The sequence below is a fragment of the Notolabrus celidotus genome, chromosome 19, assembly GCF_009762535.1.
Source record: "Notolabrus celidotus isolate fNotCel1 chromosome 19, fNotCel1.pri, whole genome shotgun sequence".
Lineage (NCBI taxonomy): Eukaryota > Metazoa > Chordata > Actinopteri > Labriformes > Labridae > Notolabrus > Notolabrus celidotus.
The window spans coordinates 7,119,488-7,134,806 of NC_048290.1; the positions used below are offsets into that span (position 1 = coordinate 7,119,488).

At 39.1% G+C, this 15,319-nt stretch overlaps 1 protein-coding gene across 8 annotated transcripts in view; it reads right to left on the bottom strand.

The window, feature by feature from the left end:
* Positions 1 to 15,319, bottom strand: part of fibcd1 (fibrinogen C domain containing 1) — a 237,168-nt gene that overhangs the window by 42,848 nt on the left and 179,001 nt on the right. For all 8 annotated transcript variants that reach the window (XM_034709573.1, XM_034709570.1, XM_034709572.1 and 5 more), the window contains one exon: positions 14,512 to 14,608. In XM_034709573.1, the coding sequence (XP_034565464.1) occupies positions 14,512 to 14,608 (97 nt within the window). The remainder of the gene's footprint in view (positions 1 to 14,511; positions 14,609 to 15,319) is intronic.

A 15,319-nucleotide genomic window follows, 5' to 3' on the forward strand; every position in this document is an offset into this window, starting at 1 on the left:
ATGAGGCAGTCAGCCGAGGAATGTTTGATCACAACCAGGCAGTCGTCAGATAGAGGACGACTTCCAGGCAGAGCAGCAGAGACACATGGGTCTTATTACGCTGTTCTCCCCTCGCACTGCTGGGGACCATCACACAAATAGGATGATGTGATAAGCTCTGGGAGTCTTCAGTGAAAAGAGAATCTCTAAATACTTGAACGGCAAAATGACTCCATGATATTTGTTAGCGCTGAAATGTAATAACGGTGAAATATTGTCTGTTTTTTTCCCTATTGGGTTACCACTTTTCCATTATGAAATGATAATGACAGAAACAAACAAACAAGACTGAAGACTGTGAAAGCAAAGTGAAGCCACCTTTATGCTAATGGTTGGTTTGTGGAGTGACATTTTGAAGGCTATGATTCAGCTGCTTGGTAGGGAAACAAAAGTGGACATATTTGGACAACATGGTGGATATACATTGCTACACCTCTATCATGGTGGACACATCACTGTGGTAGCAACTTGTCAATCACAGGAGGTAGAGCCCTCAAGCATGTCCTGCCTAAATACATAAGTGTCTCTTCTGAGGATTATTATGTACAGATGGAAAAAGTATGGTGGCCCTGAAGTGCTATGACATTAACCAAACCGGAAGAAGTAGGTTCCCTTGGGGGACATGGCTCATGGCTGATTGGACTGGTCAATCCTTTGACCTGGAAGGACATGGTTTACATGTTTTCCAAATATCATTTGCCGTTGTGTTTTTTGATTTGCCGTTGTGTTTTCTGAATTGCCGTTGGGATTTGCACTTCATGAAACAATAAAACTATTCAGTTTCAACACTTAATACATTTTAAGAAATTATTTCCAATTAAAATTGGTGTTAAATGATTCTCAAGCAATTAAATTCTGTCTTTATCAACACTTACCACAGGTACCAGGGCTACCGTAAAAAAGACATGAAACTATCAACTGACCATTTTCTCATGGCCGCCATTGCCCTCTAATGCACAGCCCAAACCTACAAATTAGCTTACTTTTGCTACTATCCCTTCAACTAGAATCAGAATAGATGATGAATATTCAAACATCCAAAGAGACAGTGGGACATATTTTAGATTAATACAAAATATCTGATAAAAAACGCTACTATGACTCTGGCTAAAAAAAAGAGAACATCCTCAGCGTAGGCAATCAGCGCATATCTGTGTGGATATTATTATTATGTGTCTGCCTGTCACAGCCTGAGGGACGCACCATCCCATAATATCTGATTTTGGGTGAAGGTTTTATGAGCATACAGCATCAAGTGAGGACATTGAGATATGCTGTATGGGTGACACCATTGTTCATTAATGCGTATAAAATATGTAATATAAACAATATGTAATGAATATATATGTAATGTATGTGTATGAATGTTATGTGCTTTGGCAACAACATGTCTTTGTTCATGCCAATAAAGCAAATTTGAATTGAATTGAACTGAATTATTATGCATTCATAATGGATGCCATGTGAATATGTTGAATTGTGTCCATAAACTCATTAGGGGTTATTTTCTTATATGGTTTCATACAACTATATGTATTTTGTAACTGTTAAATTCCCACCTTGCTGGCCATTAGAAAGAAAGCAGGTGCAAGGCTATAGAATGTATGGTTGAAACTTCTGTTTTTCACAGGATTAGACGGAAAGGGTATTTAGCCTTGGTGGTCTTTGTTTCTCATCATGTATACAACACAAGACAAAACACATGTACAGATAGACTAACACAAAGCTATTAACATGCACTGTACACAGGTCAAGAACACTGCAAATACAAGGTCTCAGTTCTGTTTGGTAACTGTATATCCAGGAAGCATGGCAACATAGGGATCTGAATTAATAATGTGCAATCAATATTGTTACAGTTCTGTGTATTGCATTCAGCTGTGGGTAAACAACACTGGTTTACAGCTGCATAGCATTTGAAATGCACACACTGGGTGGAGGACAATGAACTGATATTGAGTCGATATTGCTTTTAAAATTATGTGGTTGAGTTCTACGGTCATTACGGTAAAGACATGAGGATGAAATGTGTTTTTGTACTTTCTGCTATTTTGTACATAATGATATGAATGAACAGACTGTTTGTGCAATAAAAGCAGAACAGTTTTGTTAGTGATCATTCAACAAAATGAAATCAGGATGAAATGTCATCAATGGGAATATGAAAGGCTCTAAATTTGGCACAAAATAAAAGTTAGGCTTCTTTTCAGTTTCCCTTGTGTAGCTACATTTGTTCCCCATCTCTTTGTGCACCAGTTGTGCAGCTGAATGGATAACATTCTCTTTTAACATGAGTAACATCCCTAAGCCAAATCCGATCTGAAATAATAACACTACCACTGCTGCCCTGAAGTCTGACTCAACAGCATCTGGTTTGTATCTCTTGCTATGGGAAATGACATACACTGTCAGAGAAACAAGGACACCATCCGTAACATTTTCATCCACTTTTAGTCCCCCGCTGCCTCGGGCTGAAGCTGTTGTTTGAGTGGAATCTAATAAGGCTTATTTTCAGTTCATGTCTTCTACAGCTGGCTTATTAAACAGTTGAGTAACCGTATTAGCATTTTTGTTTTAGATTAAAACAATTCATAAGGGCTACATGTGTCTTAATTTTCCCTGCAGGACGGCGCTGCTTTTCCACAGTTTTGGTATTATTGGTGACAGTGATCTGCATCTTTATGGGAAAAAGCAGGAGTGGGATGGTGCATTGCCAGAGTGGGCGTTAATGGTTGAAAATCTTACTGGAAGAGGTGGCGTGGGATTGTGAAATCGGTCCCTTGCAGACTATTAATCTAAAGCACCTGCCAGTATATTAATTTCAGGGCATAAGGGGTATGCAGTCTTTTTTGCTGACTCAGGAAGTGTAACTGAGTGTTGGTGGAGGTGATATTTTTAACAATTTAGACTGTTTCCCTTGAGTGAGCCTCTCTTGGTTAATGGCCAGACCAAAGCAGACATTCAAGTGTTCAGTGGACCAATCCATTATCCTATCCCATTAGTTACGGTTCTGTAGGTTGGATAGGTTTGGTAACAGGTACCACCATGTGTATTACATAGTTTCATATGGCTTTATGAGGCCAACAAGAAGGACTATTTCATATAATGGAAAGATATATAGAGATGATTCTAAATTTCACTATCAAGACAAATCCAAGCTATGTCACACGTTTGGTGTGACTGCTGCTACTTCATATCAAACACAAATTTTGCAATTTGGCCAAATGGAACAGGTACCCCAATGTTTCTTTCTTCTTGTTTTTCCAGAACAGAGTTAAAACCGATCTGTTTTGTTTTCTGAACTGCCTTGCCTTTCAAGCCCTTGATTTAGGCACATGGGTCGACCCCATCTTGGTACTTTGAACCAGAAGTGACCATATTTAGACAACACAGTGGATTCTACAGTAAATGCTGCAAGATCCCAAGCCCCAACCTTCCACATAAGGATGTTGATTCAAGCTTTTACAGGTCTGCCACAATCTTCCCCACTGACTTTCATTCCAACAAGGATTAGCTTAGCACAGAGCACAGTAAGCTCAATAAAGAAAGTTGACCCAGGCTCTGCCTAGCTTGCACAACAGTCTTTGGAGCAAATGGGCAAAGACATATAGAGGGACTATTGAAAAAAAGCAACAACTCCAGTCACATCTTTCTGAGCAGGCACATTAAGTACACCCTCCTTTGGGTCTTTTAACAACGCTAAGGCCAAACCTTAAAATCAGGGGCGTGTCTGGATGTTTTTAAGTGGGCAGCCCAACTGGGGTGCAAATGAATTGTGTTTATTTACCCTGTCTTTTTCCACTTATAAAATGTTCTTTAACTACTAATGTAGTGTAACACCAATTTCTCTCTCTGTGTAATCTTTTTTTATTTGAAAACACAAGAGCAGAAACATATAAATGTTCTATGCATAATTTCTTCAGGATGCAAAAGGAAGATGTTGGTATGTCCACAGTCCCTATTTCAGGTACTTACAAATGGAAGGGGCTTACATTGAAATGCAATGAAAGGTCCATGCACTTGGTTGCAACACAGCCAAAACACATTAAAAATACTGTTTTTATCCATAGTAGCTTGATATATTGTAACATAAGTCATGCTTCTGACAAGGAAACAAGCCAACTACAGTTTAGGTAGATTTTGGAGTGAAGAAGAGGTCACTAATCAGATTTCAAGGGAGGATAATGCCACCCTTGCTCATACCCTCTGGACACACCTCTGCCAACCATGTTCATGCAAGCACCATTACTGAGTATGGTGCAGGTGGTGAAATGAGAAGCCTACTTTCAGCAGAAACTGGTGTCCAAAGGAGTGAGGGAAAACAGCAGTGTGGAGAGTTCACATCCCTGGGGAATGTCAATGTTAGATACTAATTTATCAAGCCTTATCCCTTGCTTCCTTCCTTTCAGACAGTTCAAAAAGCCTGGTAGAAGTGAATAACTGTATATGAGTTAAGTGAGGACAAGAACATGTGATTCTTGCAAAGTAATTCACTATTAAATACGTTGCAGGGAAGAGTGCAGTGCAGTAATGACTGCTTCATTAACCAAAGTGCTTGCCTGGTAGGCAAACTGCAGGGGATCCAGCAGGGGGGCTATGATGTATTTTACGTGGGCCAACAACAGTTTTTCAGAGAACTTTGAGGCCACAGATTAGAAGAATACATGCATGTAGTCTTTGTTCCTATCATGCAAGTGTTACGGGGAACAGTTGAATTGTGGAGCGTTTGTAGCAGGAGGAAACTTCACAAGAATCGAGTGATCTGGTTAAGATCTGTTCGAAGACTAGAGCCAGTTGGTCACCACAGGCATTCAGACAAAAGTGTCAGACGCCATCTGGGCCTGGGGCTTACCATATCTTTTGCACTAGAAAGAGTTGCAAGACATCCTCAATGAAACAGTATGCAGGTTGGATGGTAAGAGCAGTCGGCGAAGGGGAATCATTGGAGAACGAGAGGAAAGTTTGGTGACGATTGTCTCTTTTTAGCTTTTGAGTGAGCTCCTTTTGTCAAGTTTTATTTAATTTCTGCTCCTCTTGTTCCCAACCTTGGTTGGCCAGAAGCTACTTGAAGTTGGCCATGAAACACTCTTATTGCTATATCTCAAACAAGTCTTTGTGGGAACAAATGTTCTCCATCTGCACTGCCACAGCACAATGTTTCAGAATAAGTAAGCTCACTCAGATCATAGGCCCATCTTCCCACAATATTTACCACGGGCTTTTTGGATTTGAGTTTTAGGAGAAGATGAGTGATCAGAGGGAGCAAAAAGCAGGGTATACGGAGTAGTCAGAATCCTTTAATACTCAGTGACAGTGTGTTTCTGTCCCTGGTGGGATACTTAATGTACTGTCTGTGTTTGTGCAGCTCATGGCTGAGGTTCGCTCTGTTAAAATCCCCTCAGAATAATGAGAAGAGAGTCTGGGTGTTCTATGCTCCTTACTGGTTATCTGGTTAGTCAAGCGGTGCAGCGTCTCGCTCACACAGGCTTGATGCGGGATGTAAACAGTGGCTAGAATAAAGAGGGGAACACTCCTGTGGTGCACAAAACAGCTTACGGTAAATGAAAAGAGCTTGAAGGTGAGGGCAACACCGTGACATCAATACACCAACCTTCACTGATATAAAAGCCGGTTCTGTCTCCCTTAATTTCCCTGATACAGCAGCTCAGATACATGGTCCACTTTTAGATTAGAAAGGCAGGCCGGTATAATGCAATGTCCTGGGTGGATTCACCTCGCCAGGTTTATGTGATTCAAGGGGCAACACAGAGTAAGGACTTGTCGGTTCTTTTAAAAGTTGGTCTATTCTATTGCCCAGAAAGCAAAGATTCTTTATGTGTATTCTTTGAATGATACACAGTGGGGAACTTTAGCAGTACTAGTATGATTTACCTCAAAGCTCCAAAAGTTCAAACTAAAACATCAAACTGAAGTAAAGAACCACATCAGAAGACGTGCAAACATTTTCCCTGAAATTCAGCAAAAAAACCCAAAAAAAACAACAGAAGTGGTGATTATTGTTGATTTTGGCGCCCCCTGTTGACAAGGTGATGCCTCTTATCACTTTGCATACCTCTTCCTTTAAATGCGTATAGTATTTTCTGATATAAATCTCATCCTGCTTGGTTTTGACACAGAAATATATTGCTCACATTGAATATTGTGCATGAGGTAAAAACAGCTTTTACTTCACTTTGCTGCCAATCATCTGGTCTGACGCCTACCCCCTCACAGTGTTTCCAAGCATTCAAAATTACAGTTCCAAAACTGTCATCACTGCTGCTTAAGGTCTTTTTTTTTGCTTTTGTAGATCATAAAGAGACATCCCTGTTCATGTCAGTCTGTTACATTACCAGCAAAACACTCCTCTCTGGAGCTTTAAACGTGCAGTGTGTAGTATTTAGCAGCATTTAAAAGAACAGACTAACACAAATGGACAATATTAAGTGTGTTTAAATTAGTGTATAATCATCTGAAGACAAAAATCATTCTGACTTTGTAAATTTAGAAAGAGACTTTTATATCTTCAAGGGGTGTGTTCCCTCATCTTGCACCACCATGTTGCTACAGTATTACACAATGGACAAACTAATAACAGCCACATGCATTTTTGCATTTAGTTAGAGGAAAAAAGTGAAGACCGGTTGGAAGATGAAGGAGAATAAGCAAGTGGTTGTTGTGCGATAAAAATTTTATTAATATGTGTTTATGATGGTAAAAAACTTGACAAACGAATATTCCCATTTCAACACGCTGTACCTTTAAGATAACTCCCGTGATAAAATGACTTGAGTTCAAGAGACATGAATAGAAAGCGAATGAATACTTTTTTTCCAAACTGCAAATAAATAAAGGGATGACAGAGATCCAATCCAGCAGTTATGACAACAAATGAATATTAATTCCCATTACTGTGAGCAACCAAAGAAACTTGAATTCCATTTAGAGTTATCGATTAAGCTGTTAACGCTCCACTGATTAATAAAATTAGGTACCGCTGAGGAATTTTAAGTGCCTTTTTTACATTTACAAAAGGTAAGCCAAAACAAAATATTGGATCAGAATACTAAATTAACAAACACAAGTCTTTTTGCTTCATTTAAATGAGCTTATTTGACATGTGGGCTGGAATAATATCAGAATGTAATTGCAAACCTGCTTCTTCTGGGGTTTCTTAATTATACAGTTTTAAAGCTGGCATTATGGGCTCCAACAATAACTGGACCAATAACTAAATCTTTGACACTATATAGTCTCTAACACACTTTTAACACTTTTCTTTTTAATTCTGATCCCCTGATGAGAAGTTTCCCTGAAAAAAAAGGGACAAAGTGTCAACATTTGTCAGTTTTAATCGAAATGTCCTAATTCCAGATTAACTTAAAGCTCCTGTGATTCATTTTTAATTGTTAATGCAAATGACTAAAAAGAAAATGGACACTTCTATGTGACTTACAAAAGCAAACAAGACCACAATCCAGAATAAATACTTCTTTGTACCCCATTCTTTATATCTTAAAAAGCAACCGCAGGGCAGGTGTCAAACAAAGTGATACTGCAGGCTTTGTTTACAATCTCCATAAGTGATACATTTGACTGCGAAAGGGAAGCAGGATGAGACTTCACATTATAAAGCATGACTTTAACATGCTCAGGATAAGATCAGCAGACATAGGAGGTACCAATTTGCCAACAGGGGGCGCCAAAATCGACACAAACTGAATTTTCCTATAGGAGCTTTAAGTGAGACCTTTGAGTTTTTGTTCCAGCGCTTTCTTTGTGCTCAAGCATAAAATATAGCAGCTATTGAAATGAGAGAGAACATGGATGTGACAATAGACCATTTTCTATCCTTTTTATGCTGCATTTAAGTGCTTCTTTCAACCCTACCGACAAAAGGTATGTTTTTGTAATGGGCCATCTGGAAAACTGGGTTAGTCTCTTTGGGAGAGCATTAAACTGTTTCAGGACCTACATTACAGGTAGACAAGTCATCAGCCTCAGAGACCAGGTGTCTAATGGATTTGATGGCAACAATGGAATTGCCTTGACCCACTTTTATTCTCTTTATACATGTACTTCAGGGAGTGATCGTTCAGTAATAAGTTAGTTTGAATAGTTAAAACCTCAGACTGCAGAAATACTATCTTTCTGTAGAGCCTGAGTGTATTTTACTGTTCCCAAATAACTACAGAGAAGCGAGGCATGATGGTCAATTTAAAGAGGACAAGAAAAAGTAGTTTGCAAATCAAAGGCTCATGCTTTGCAGTACGTCAAAGCTATCAGCATGCGTCTATAAACAGAAACTGAGGTTACAGACCTAATCATTAAGTGAAACTTACAATAAAAGTAACACCTTCATCATTAAACAGTAACTTCAGACTTACTGTCTGGGATATCAAAGTAATACACTGCTGCAGCAGTTAGGCAATACATAAAAGTAAAGTGGGAAAGATTCCTCTAATAACCTTTATTGGAATTGACAATCTAATTAAAATCCATAGGCACTTCAACTAATTGACACCTAAGCTGCCAAACTGCCAAATGAAAAGACATTCCTGGAAATGGCTTCTTTTCATTTGCCTCATGCATGTGGCGTTAAATGTGCTTGAACTTTTTGATTCGAACAGAAACCATAAAGCGCTGACAAGGTGGCCACTTTCAAAAAAGACTGTTATCAGCCTGGCTCTCTTTTGTTCCATTCTCTCATCGTGACTCCTCTTTTATTCTGATGAATATGCTTTATACGATACAGAGTTCAATCTTATCACAAAAAAGAAATCTGAATTTGGCTGCATATTAAGATAATGGGAAAAGTACAGATCTTAAGAGGTGCAGCTGCCCTCAGTGAGCAGTATTGGCCTAAAGGAGGTAGCCGCAATGAATTTCTTTCTCCGCTGCAGGCGAGCATGGATCCATTTTTCATTTTTTGCCCTGAGGGTAATCGATGATGGGGGTGACGAGACAACAGCACACCCTGAATGAGCAAGGGTACTCTGAGAGGTTCAAAGTAGCCTGCCTGCTCATTCGAATTCAGTCTGCTAAATCCCAAGCTTTCCATATTCCTACTATGTTCCTGCAGCGTACCATAGGGAGATCTAGGCAGCACTCTAAACACTTTTTTTTTATTACAGGCTGCACTCTGTAATGGCCTCAGGTCAGCAAAGAGGGCTGGATCTCCATTAATTCACATAAAGTCTGCAAGCACTTTACAGTACAGAGGATCATTTCTACAGAGTGGTCAAAGTGGAGAAGAACCAACGCTACAAAGTATTGTTTTTGGGTTTATTATAGATGTTAAGGATGATTACAATTTAACAATTTAGGCTTCTTGCTGATTTCTCCAGAAATAATCCTAATGTGATTGAATGTGTGAGTTCTAAATGCAGAGTATCTGGCTGTGGCACGGCATGTCCATGACCTTGACCACGCGTGTCTCTTTACAGAAATAGACTTCTTCAAGCTCCATTTACTCTCCCAGTCTGATTTCAAGCACACTGTGATGAAAGGTTGTAAAGTAACACAGGCTTACCGAGGAAACGGTTCATTAACACTCTGCTGCTCGGGCCAAATTTCATCTGGAAACAAAATGTCTGTGAATGCTCGACACTTCTGGAAATGGTGTTTAAGTGTAAACAGCTCAGATCTGATGATCAGTTATGCACTCACAAGAAAATGAAAATGCTTATTATCACAATATTTTTCTCATGACTGCTGATTGGGCGATGAACTTTCTTGTTTAATGATGAAGTTTATCCACTAAGTTGTTTACACATCAGCTTTTTTCGCATTTGATGAGTCACCACTGGTAGGAGAGGCAGATAACTCTCACAATTACAATCTAACTGTTTCAGTTAGCAGTGAATCACAGTACAGTCAGACCACAGTGTGCTGAATGTGGTAAGAGGGAGAACAGTTGAAGATTTTAGGATCAGAGTTAAGAATGAATGCTTCAATGACTGCAATTGTTTTAGAGCTGTAGTATCTAGTGTTATCTTTCCTTCCAATGGCCTATAAAAGTCCAGGTTGACTTGTTGTTTAAAGCCAAGTAAAATTTCCCCAGACCTTAGCTTACAAGTAGTGTTTGTGCTCAAACCTAACCAATCTACAACTGTTTCTTTGAACCCAATATGTTCTTCATATTGGGTTCAAGGCATCAAACATTTTAATCAGGTCTACATACCAAAATCCCTTGTTACACATGCCCAAACCAATATTTAAGGTTGGGGGACCAAAACAACTTGTTGGTTAGGTTTCAGGCTCAAAATCTTCTTGGTTATAATTTGGTCTTTAAAAAAAAAAAAAGACCTGGTTAGGTTCAGGCACCAGAATTAAGTGGTTAGGTGTAATTACTGAGACTGCTTGGATTATATACCGGACATACTTGGTTAGGTTTGTACAGTAAAATCTCACAGTTAGGTTTACTAATGAAAACTGACGCATTTATGTACCACACCTTCTTGGTTAGGTTTTGGGCTCAAAATAAATCATTAGTTGGGTTTAGGTACTGCAACTGATTGGTTAGGTATATGTACTTCGACTAGTTGGTTTGGATTATGCACATAACTTACTTGGTTAGGTTAATCCAAGAATACCACTTTATTAGATTGACATACCAAAATTACTTGATAAGGTTCATGTACAACGACTTTTTGGTTAGGTTTTAAGCTCAAAAACTCATTGGTTATGTTTGGGGCTCACCAAAGTCATTAGTTAGGTTTAAGTACTAGAATTGCAACTTAAATTCTTGGTTGTTTTTGCATAAAAAATCGACATAGTTGAACTTTGTTAAGGATCTTGATGGGCTGCAGTTGGTCTGATTAACATCCAGCAGATTTGGTATACTGTTAAAATACTTTGACTGGCAATACTTCACATATGTGTGCAACTGGAGCCCCCCCTCCCCTATGTGTGTGTGTGTGTGTGTGCATGTTTGTTTTTTTTTTGCTTTTGTTATTTTTTCAATTTTTTCTTTTAGTTTTTTGGGAGGTTTCTGTTTTGGGTAAGTGGTGTTTTGGTACGTTCCACCAGCACCCTTGGTGTTCCTTTCTAGGCTAATTTGACTATACTATGGATATTTGTGTCTAGATTCAACATTGTATCCCTGATTATTATGCATGTATGTCCATGAAAAATCAATAAAAATATATATTGGGGGAAAAAAAAAAAAATCAACATAGTTAGGGTTACTTACTAACACTAAGGGGCTATGTTTACAACGAGTATGTGTCTGGATAGGTTTTAACTGACAAAACTATTTAGTTCGGTGTTAAAAAAAAGTCATGTTTTGCTTGAATATTAAGCCAATGTTGACGTCTGTTTTTCAGGACACTGGTTTGGTCTTATAGTTTCATTTCCAGGGGCACAAAGCCCGGCAAAACATAACACAACAGAAGCACACAGGCTTTTTTAACATCCCCTGACACTCTGATTAACTGTGATAAAATATACTGTACCTCAAACTAACCACTGTACGCTGTTTTAAGGGAACATGTCATCCATCTCTGGAAACTAAGTGATATCATTCACACCTTTTGACTTTCCACACAGTAGTACTAGCATATCACAGCACAGTAGAGAGGACTTGATGGGAAAAACATTGGGGAAAAAATAAGGTTTTTTATATCACGTTGCAAACAAAAAGTCATGTTTACAACCAAGGCATTTAAAAAACAACCAAGAGAAAAGCCTCCTTTTCAGACTGTTGATGTTTTAGTATCTGCTGCCATGTTTATGGTACAACATAATTTATATGCAGACTGCTGGTAACCGAGCTGACAGGATAAACTGAATGTTAAACAAAAACAACAACGCAAAGCATCATAGAGGGACATCACTGGGGACTTTTGGGTATACATGAATAATAGCCGAGATTATGTAGCAAATAAAGACTGAAATGTTGTTTGTGTCTGTGGAAACACTGATTAAGTTGTTGCAGAGTCACACTCCTTACATGCACTAGACTTGTCCTGAATTCACCTTCATATATGCTTTTTAAGACAAGTATCCTTTTTATCACCTGATATGAGAGATGTGCTCTTCTGCTGCCTGAACAAATGTCAGACCAATTAAAAATGAAGTTAAAAGGCCAATCTGTGTTGGTAGGAACTGTTTCGATACCCAAGAGGCCTTTTTACAGGTTGTAAGCAGACAAAAATAAATACTTTGTGTTATATAAATGTCTAATTCAATTAAAAAGTACTAAAAATGCTGTGGGTGTCATTACTGCCACTTCAGCAAAGCAGCGGCTAACTTTGATCTAGAAGAATGACCATGATGAAGCTGAAAAGTATCCTCCCAAGACGAAATATTTCGGTGCATTTAATGAGAAGTGGTGAGGAGACGAGGGATTTGGCTTTGATAAAGTTGATAATTTCACAGCTGAATCGCTTCTTTTGTTGGCGTTCCTTTTTCTTGTCAAATTTGAGGGGAGCCATGTGTCATGCTGCCAGAGAGAAATACAAGGATTTTGGACAAGCATGCTCTGAAGAAAAAAAAAATGCACATTTTAAGAAGCAGAAGGCAGCCGCTGAAAAGCTGTAAGGGTGGAAAAAAATGTACTGTTGTTGTGTTTGTCAAGTGATAAATGAAAATATTGTAATTGAATTGCTGCTCTTTTGGCTCATGTTGGGAAGCTGTGGAGCTGATCGGACAGCTCTACAGCTCTAGGAAAGTGCGTTTAACTCACACCTTTTTAATTTGCTTCAATACTCTTCCCTGCAGTGACAGAAGTGGTTTTCATTGTCGCGCACCCACAGCTATTACTGAATTCCTGATGATATGAAGGGACAAAGCTGTCTAATCTCTCTCAGTCTACCTCTCTTTGGTTGTCTTTTTTATCTTGCTCCATCAATCGCCATGACCGGCTATTTCACTCTCTGTGAAACAGTTTCTTTCTTCTTTCTGCTTTGACTTAGTAAGTGCTGTACTTGGGACCGTATAGCAGCTGTCATTATGTTGATGGTATAATGACGAGGTTGTGCTTTTATAAAGGTTTGTATCCAAGATGTAACTACAGCTAGATGACAAAAGTTTAAAAGATTTGAGGGCTTTTGCAAATGCTAAATGTATGCAAATGCATCAAGAAGAAAGAGTCTAATTTAAAGGCACACGCGAGGAGTTAAATGCACCATAAACTTTGCTATAGAGCAAGTAGTGTCTCTATGATTCAGTGCTATTTGTTCATATTTAAATGAACCATTATGCATGCATTTGTTCCAAGACATTATTCAAATCTTCAGAAGGTTGTTGGTAAGTGAAAAGCAATATTTCAAGGCAGTGTCACAGGGCCCCCTCATGTGGTAGAGTTTCCTCCCTCGTGTACTGAGGATGAGTCCTCACTGCAGTGGCCCTGCCTTGGACTCTGGCTTGCCCTTTTTTGTATGTCAAGCTTAAATATACAAACAATAACATAATGGTCCAGAAAGTGATAAACAAGGTTGAACAACCAGACTAATTATGGTGACAATTCCATCTTTGTGTGATATTATAGATCAAAATAATCAAGAATAAATGACTTAACTTCATTTTGACATTATATTTTTTGTTATAATATGGGTTAGTTTTGGTACAGGGATGTCCGCGGCTTAGCCCCAGGTGACAATCCCCCTTGTGGCTAGTTGCAGGAAGGATGCTGCGTTACAGATGGCAAATCTGGTACCACATATGTCAAGTCTCAGCTATACAATGAAACCTAAAGAGCAGTACTCTATCAGCTCACCATGCTTATATCTATGGATGTACGGCTCCAGCTTATATCTAAAGGGACAGTTCGGTTTTATTGAAGTGGGTTTTATGTGATGCCAGTCTGCTTGAGACCTTTGTTGAGGTACCAGCTAGAGAACCAGAATAGAAGCTAGGCCATCAACTGCTGCAGATGGGGTCAAGTTGACGCTCACATCATAGAACCAAAACAGCTGATCAGTGCGCTGCTGTAAGAAGATGTATGGGTAGTTTCCACAGGTAGTGCAGAATCAAATGGGCTTTCTTACAGCAAACTCAATTGCAGAGTAAATTCTAAATAGAGCATACACTTGCAAAATAAGTGTCTGGGTCAGACTTTCTTAAAATTAGCTCAATTGAATGGAAGAGTTGACACCGTCTGCAGGGGTTGGTAGCTGATTTCCTGTACTGGTTCTACAGATGGTTTCTCAACAAAAGGGGTCACTCTGACCGGCAACTCCTGTGGTTTCACACAAACATCACTTTAAGAAAAACAACCATCCCTTAAATGGGCATGTTCGTGCTAGAATTTACATTTAGTTGAGACAGAGGAAGCAGATGGCAGTACCAAGTGATATGCAATTCAGCAATTGACAATTCACGATTCATTCTCTGTCCATTCACTCCACAATTTGTAAAGTTCTACCTCCCAGCCTGATTTTGTGTTGCAGGCCTAGTACACATGTGCATGAGTCATACATTGCCAAACACACACATACGTAGACACAGTTGCACACCTGAGGTACTTACCAAGCCAGTGTTCGCCAGTGATCTTTCCAAATCCCTCACGGTACGACTCCCATCCTCTGAAGAAGTTGACCGAGCCGTCCTCTCTGCGCTGGATCACCTACACAGCCAAGACAGCAAGGCAGGAGATCAGGGGGTCAGCTGGGATTCATCTCACACAGTGTGTTTCATCCTCCTCTGTGATGACTCATTCTCCTGTCCCACTACACTGTTGGTCGCTGAGCTCATCCAGAACTCGACTAAATGAACTCATAAATGTTTGCTCTTTCACAAATGAATAATGCAAACACTCTTTCCACTAAAAAGGCAATTTGTCGGAACCTAATAAAAGGAATCCATTAAATCTGGACTGACTTTGAATCAAATTGTCATGGATCTGCATCATTAATTGAAATCCCAGGAAAGAGATGAATTAAATAAAACAATAATCCTAAACACACAGAGACAGATGGGATTTACCTTCCCCTGGGCAGTCAGTAAGAAAGGAATGAACCCTTTTCAAATAACAGACATTTCATGGTGGCCATGTTCCAAAACAATGTTAATGTGTTGCACTGCTGTGTTCAAATATGAGTATCATTTAAACCTAGGTAATTGTCTTCACAGTTTCATACTGCCACTGCCTGATAGAACAGCAACCAGGAAAAAATGGAACAAACCAAGATAAAATAACACACATTTGACCAAACACCAGCTTATGTTGGCCTAATACTCTTGTTAGCTAACTATGAATATGATTATTGAGCAAACACTACCTTTAGCCAGTTAACACTGCCTTTGGCTAGCAGGCATTACCCTTAGCTGGCCAGCA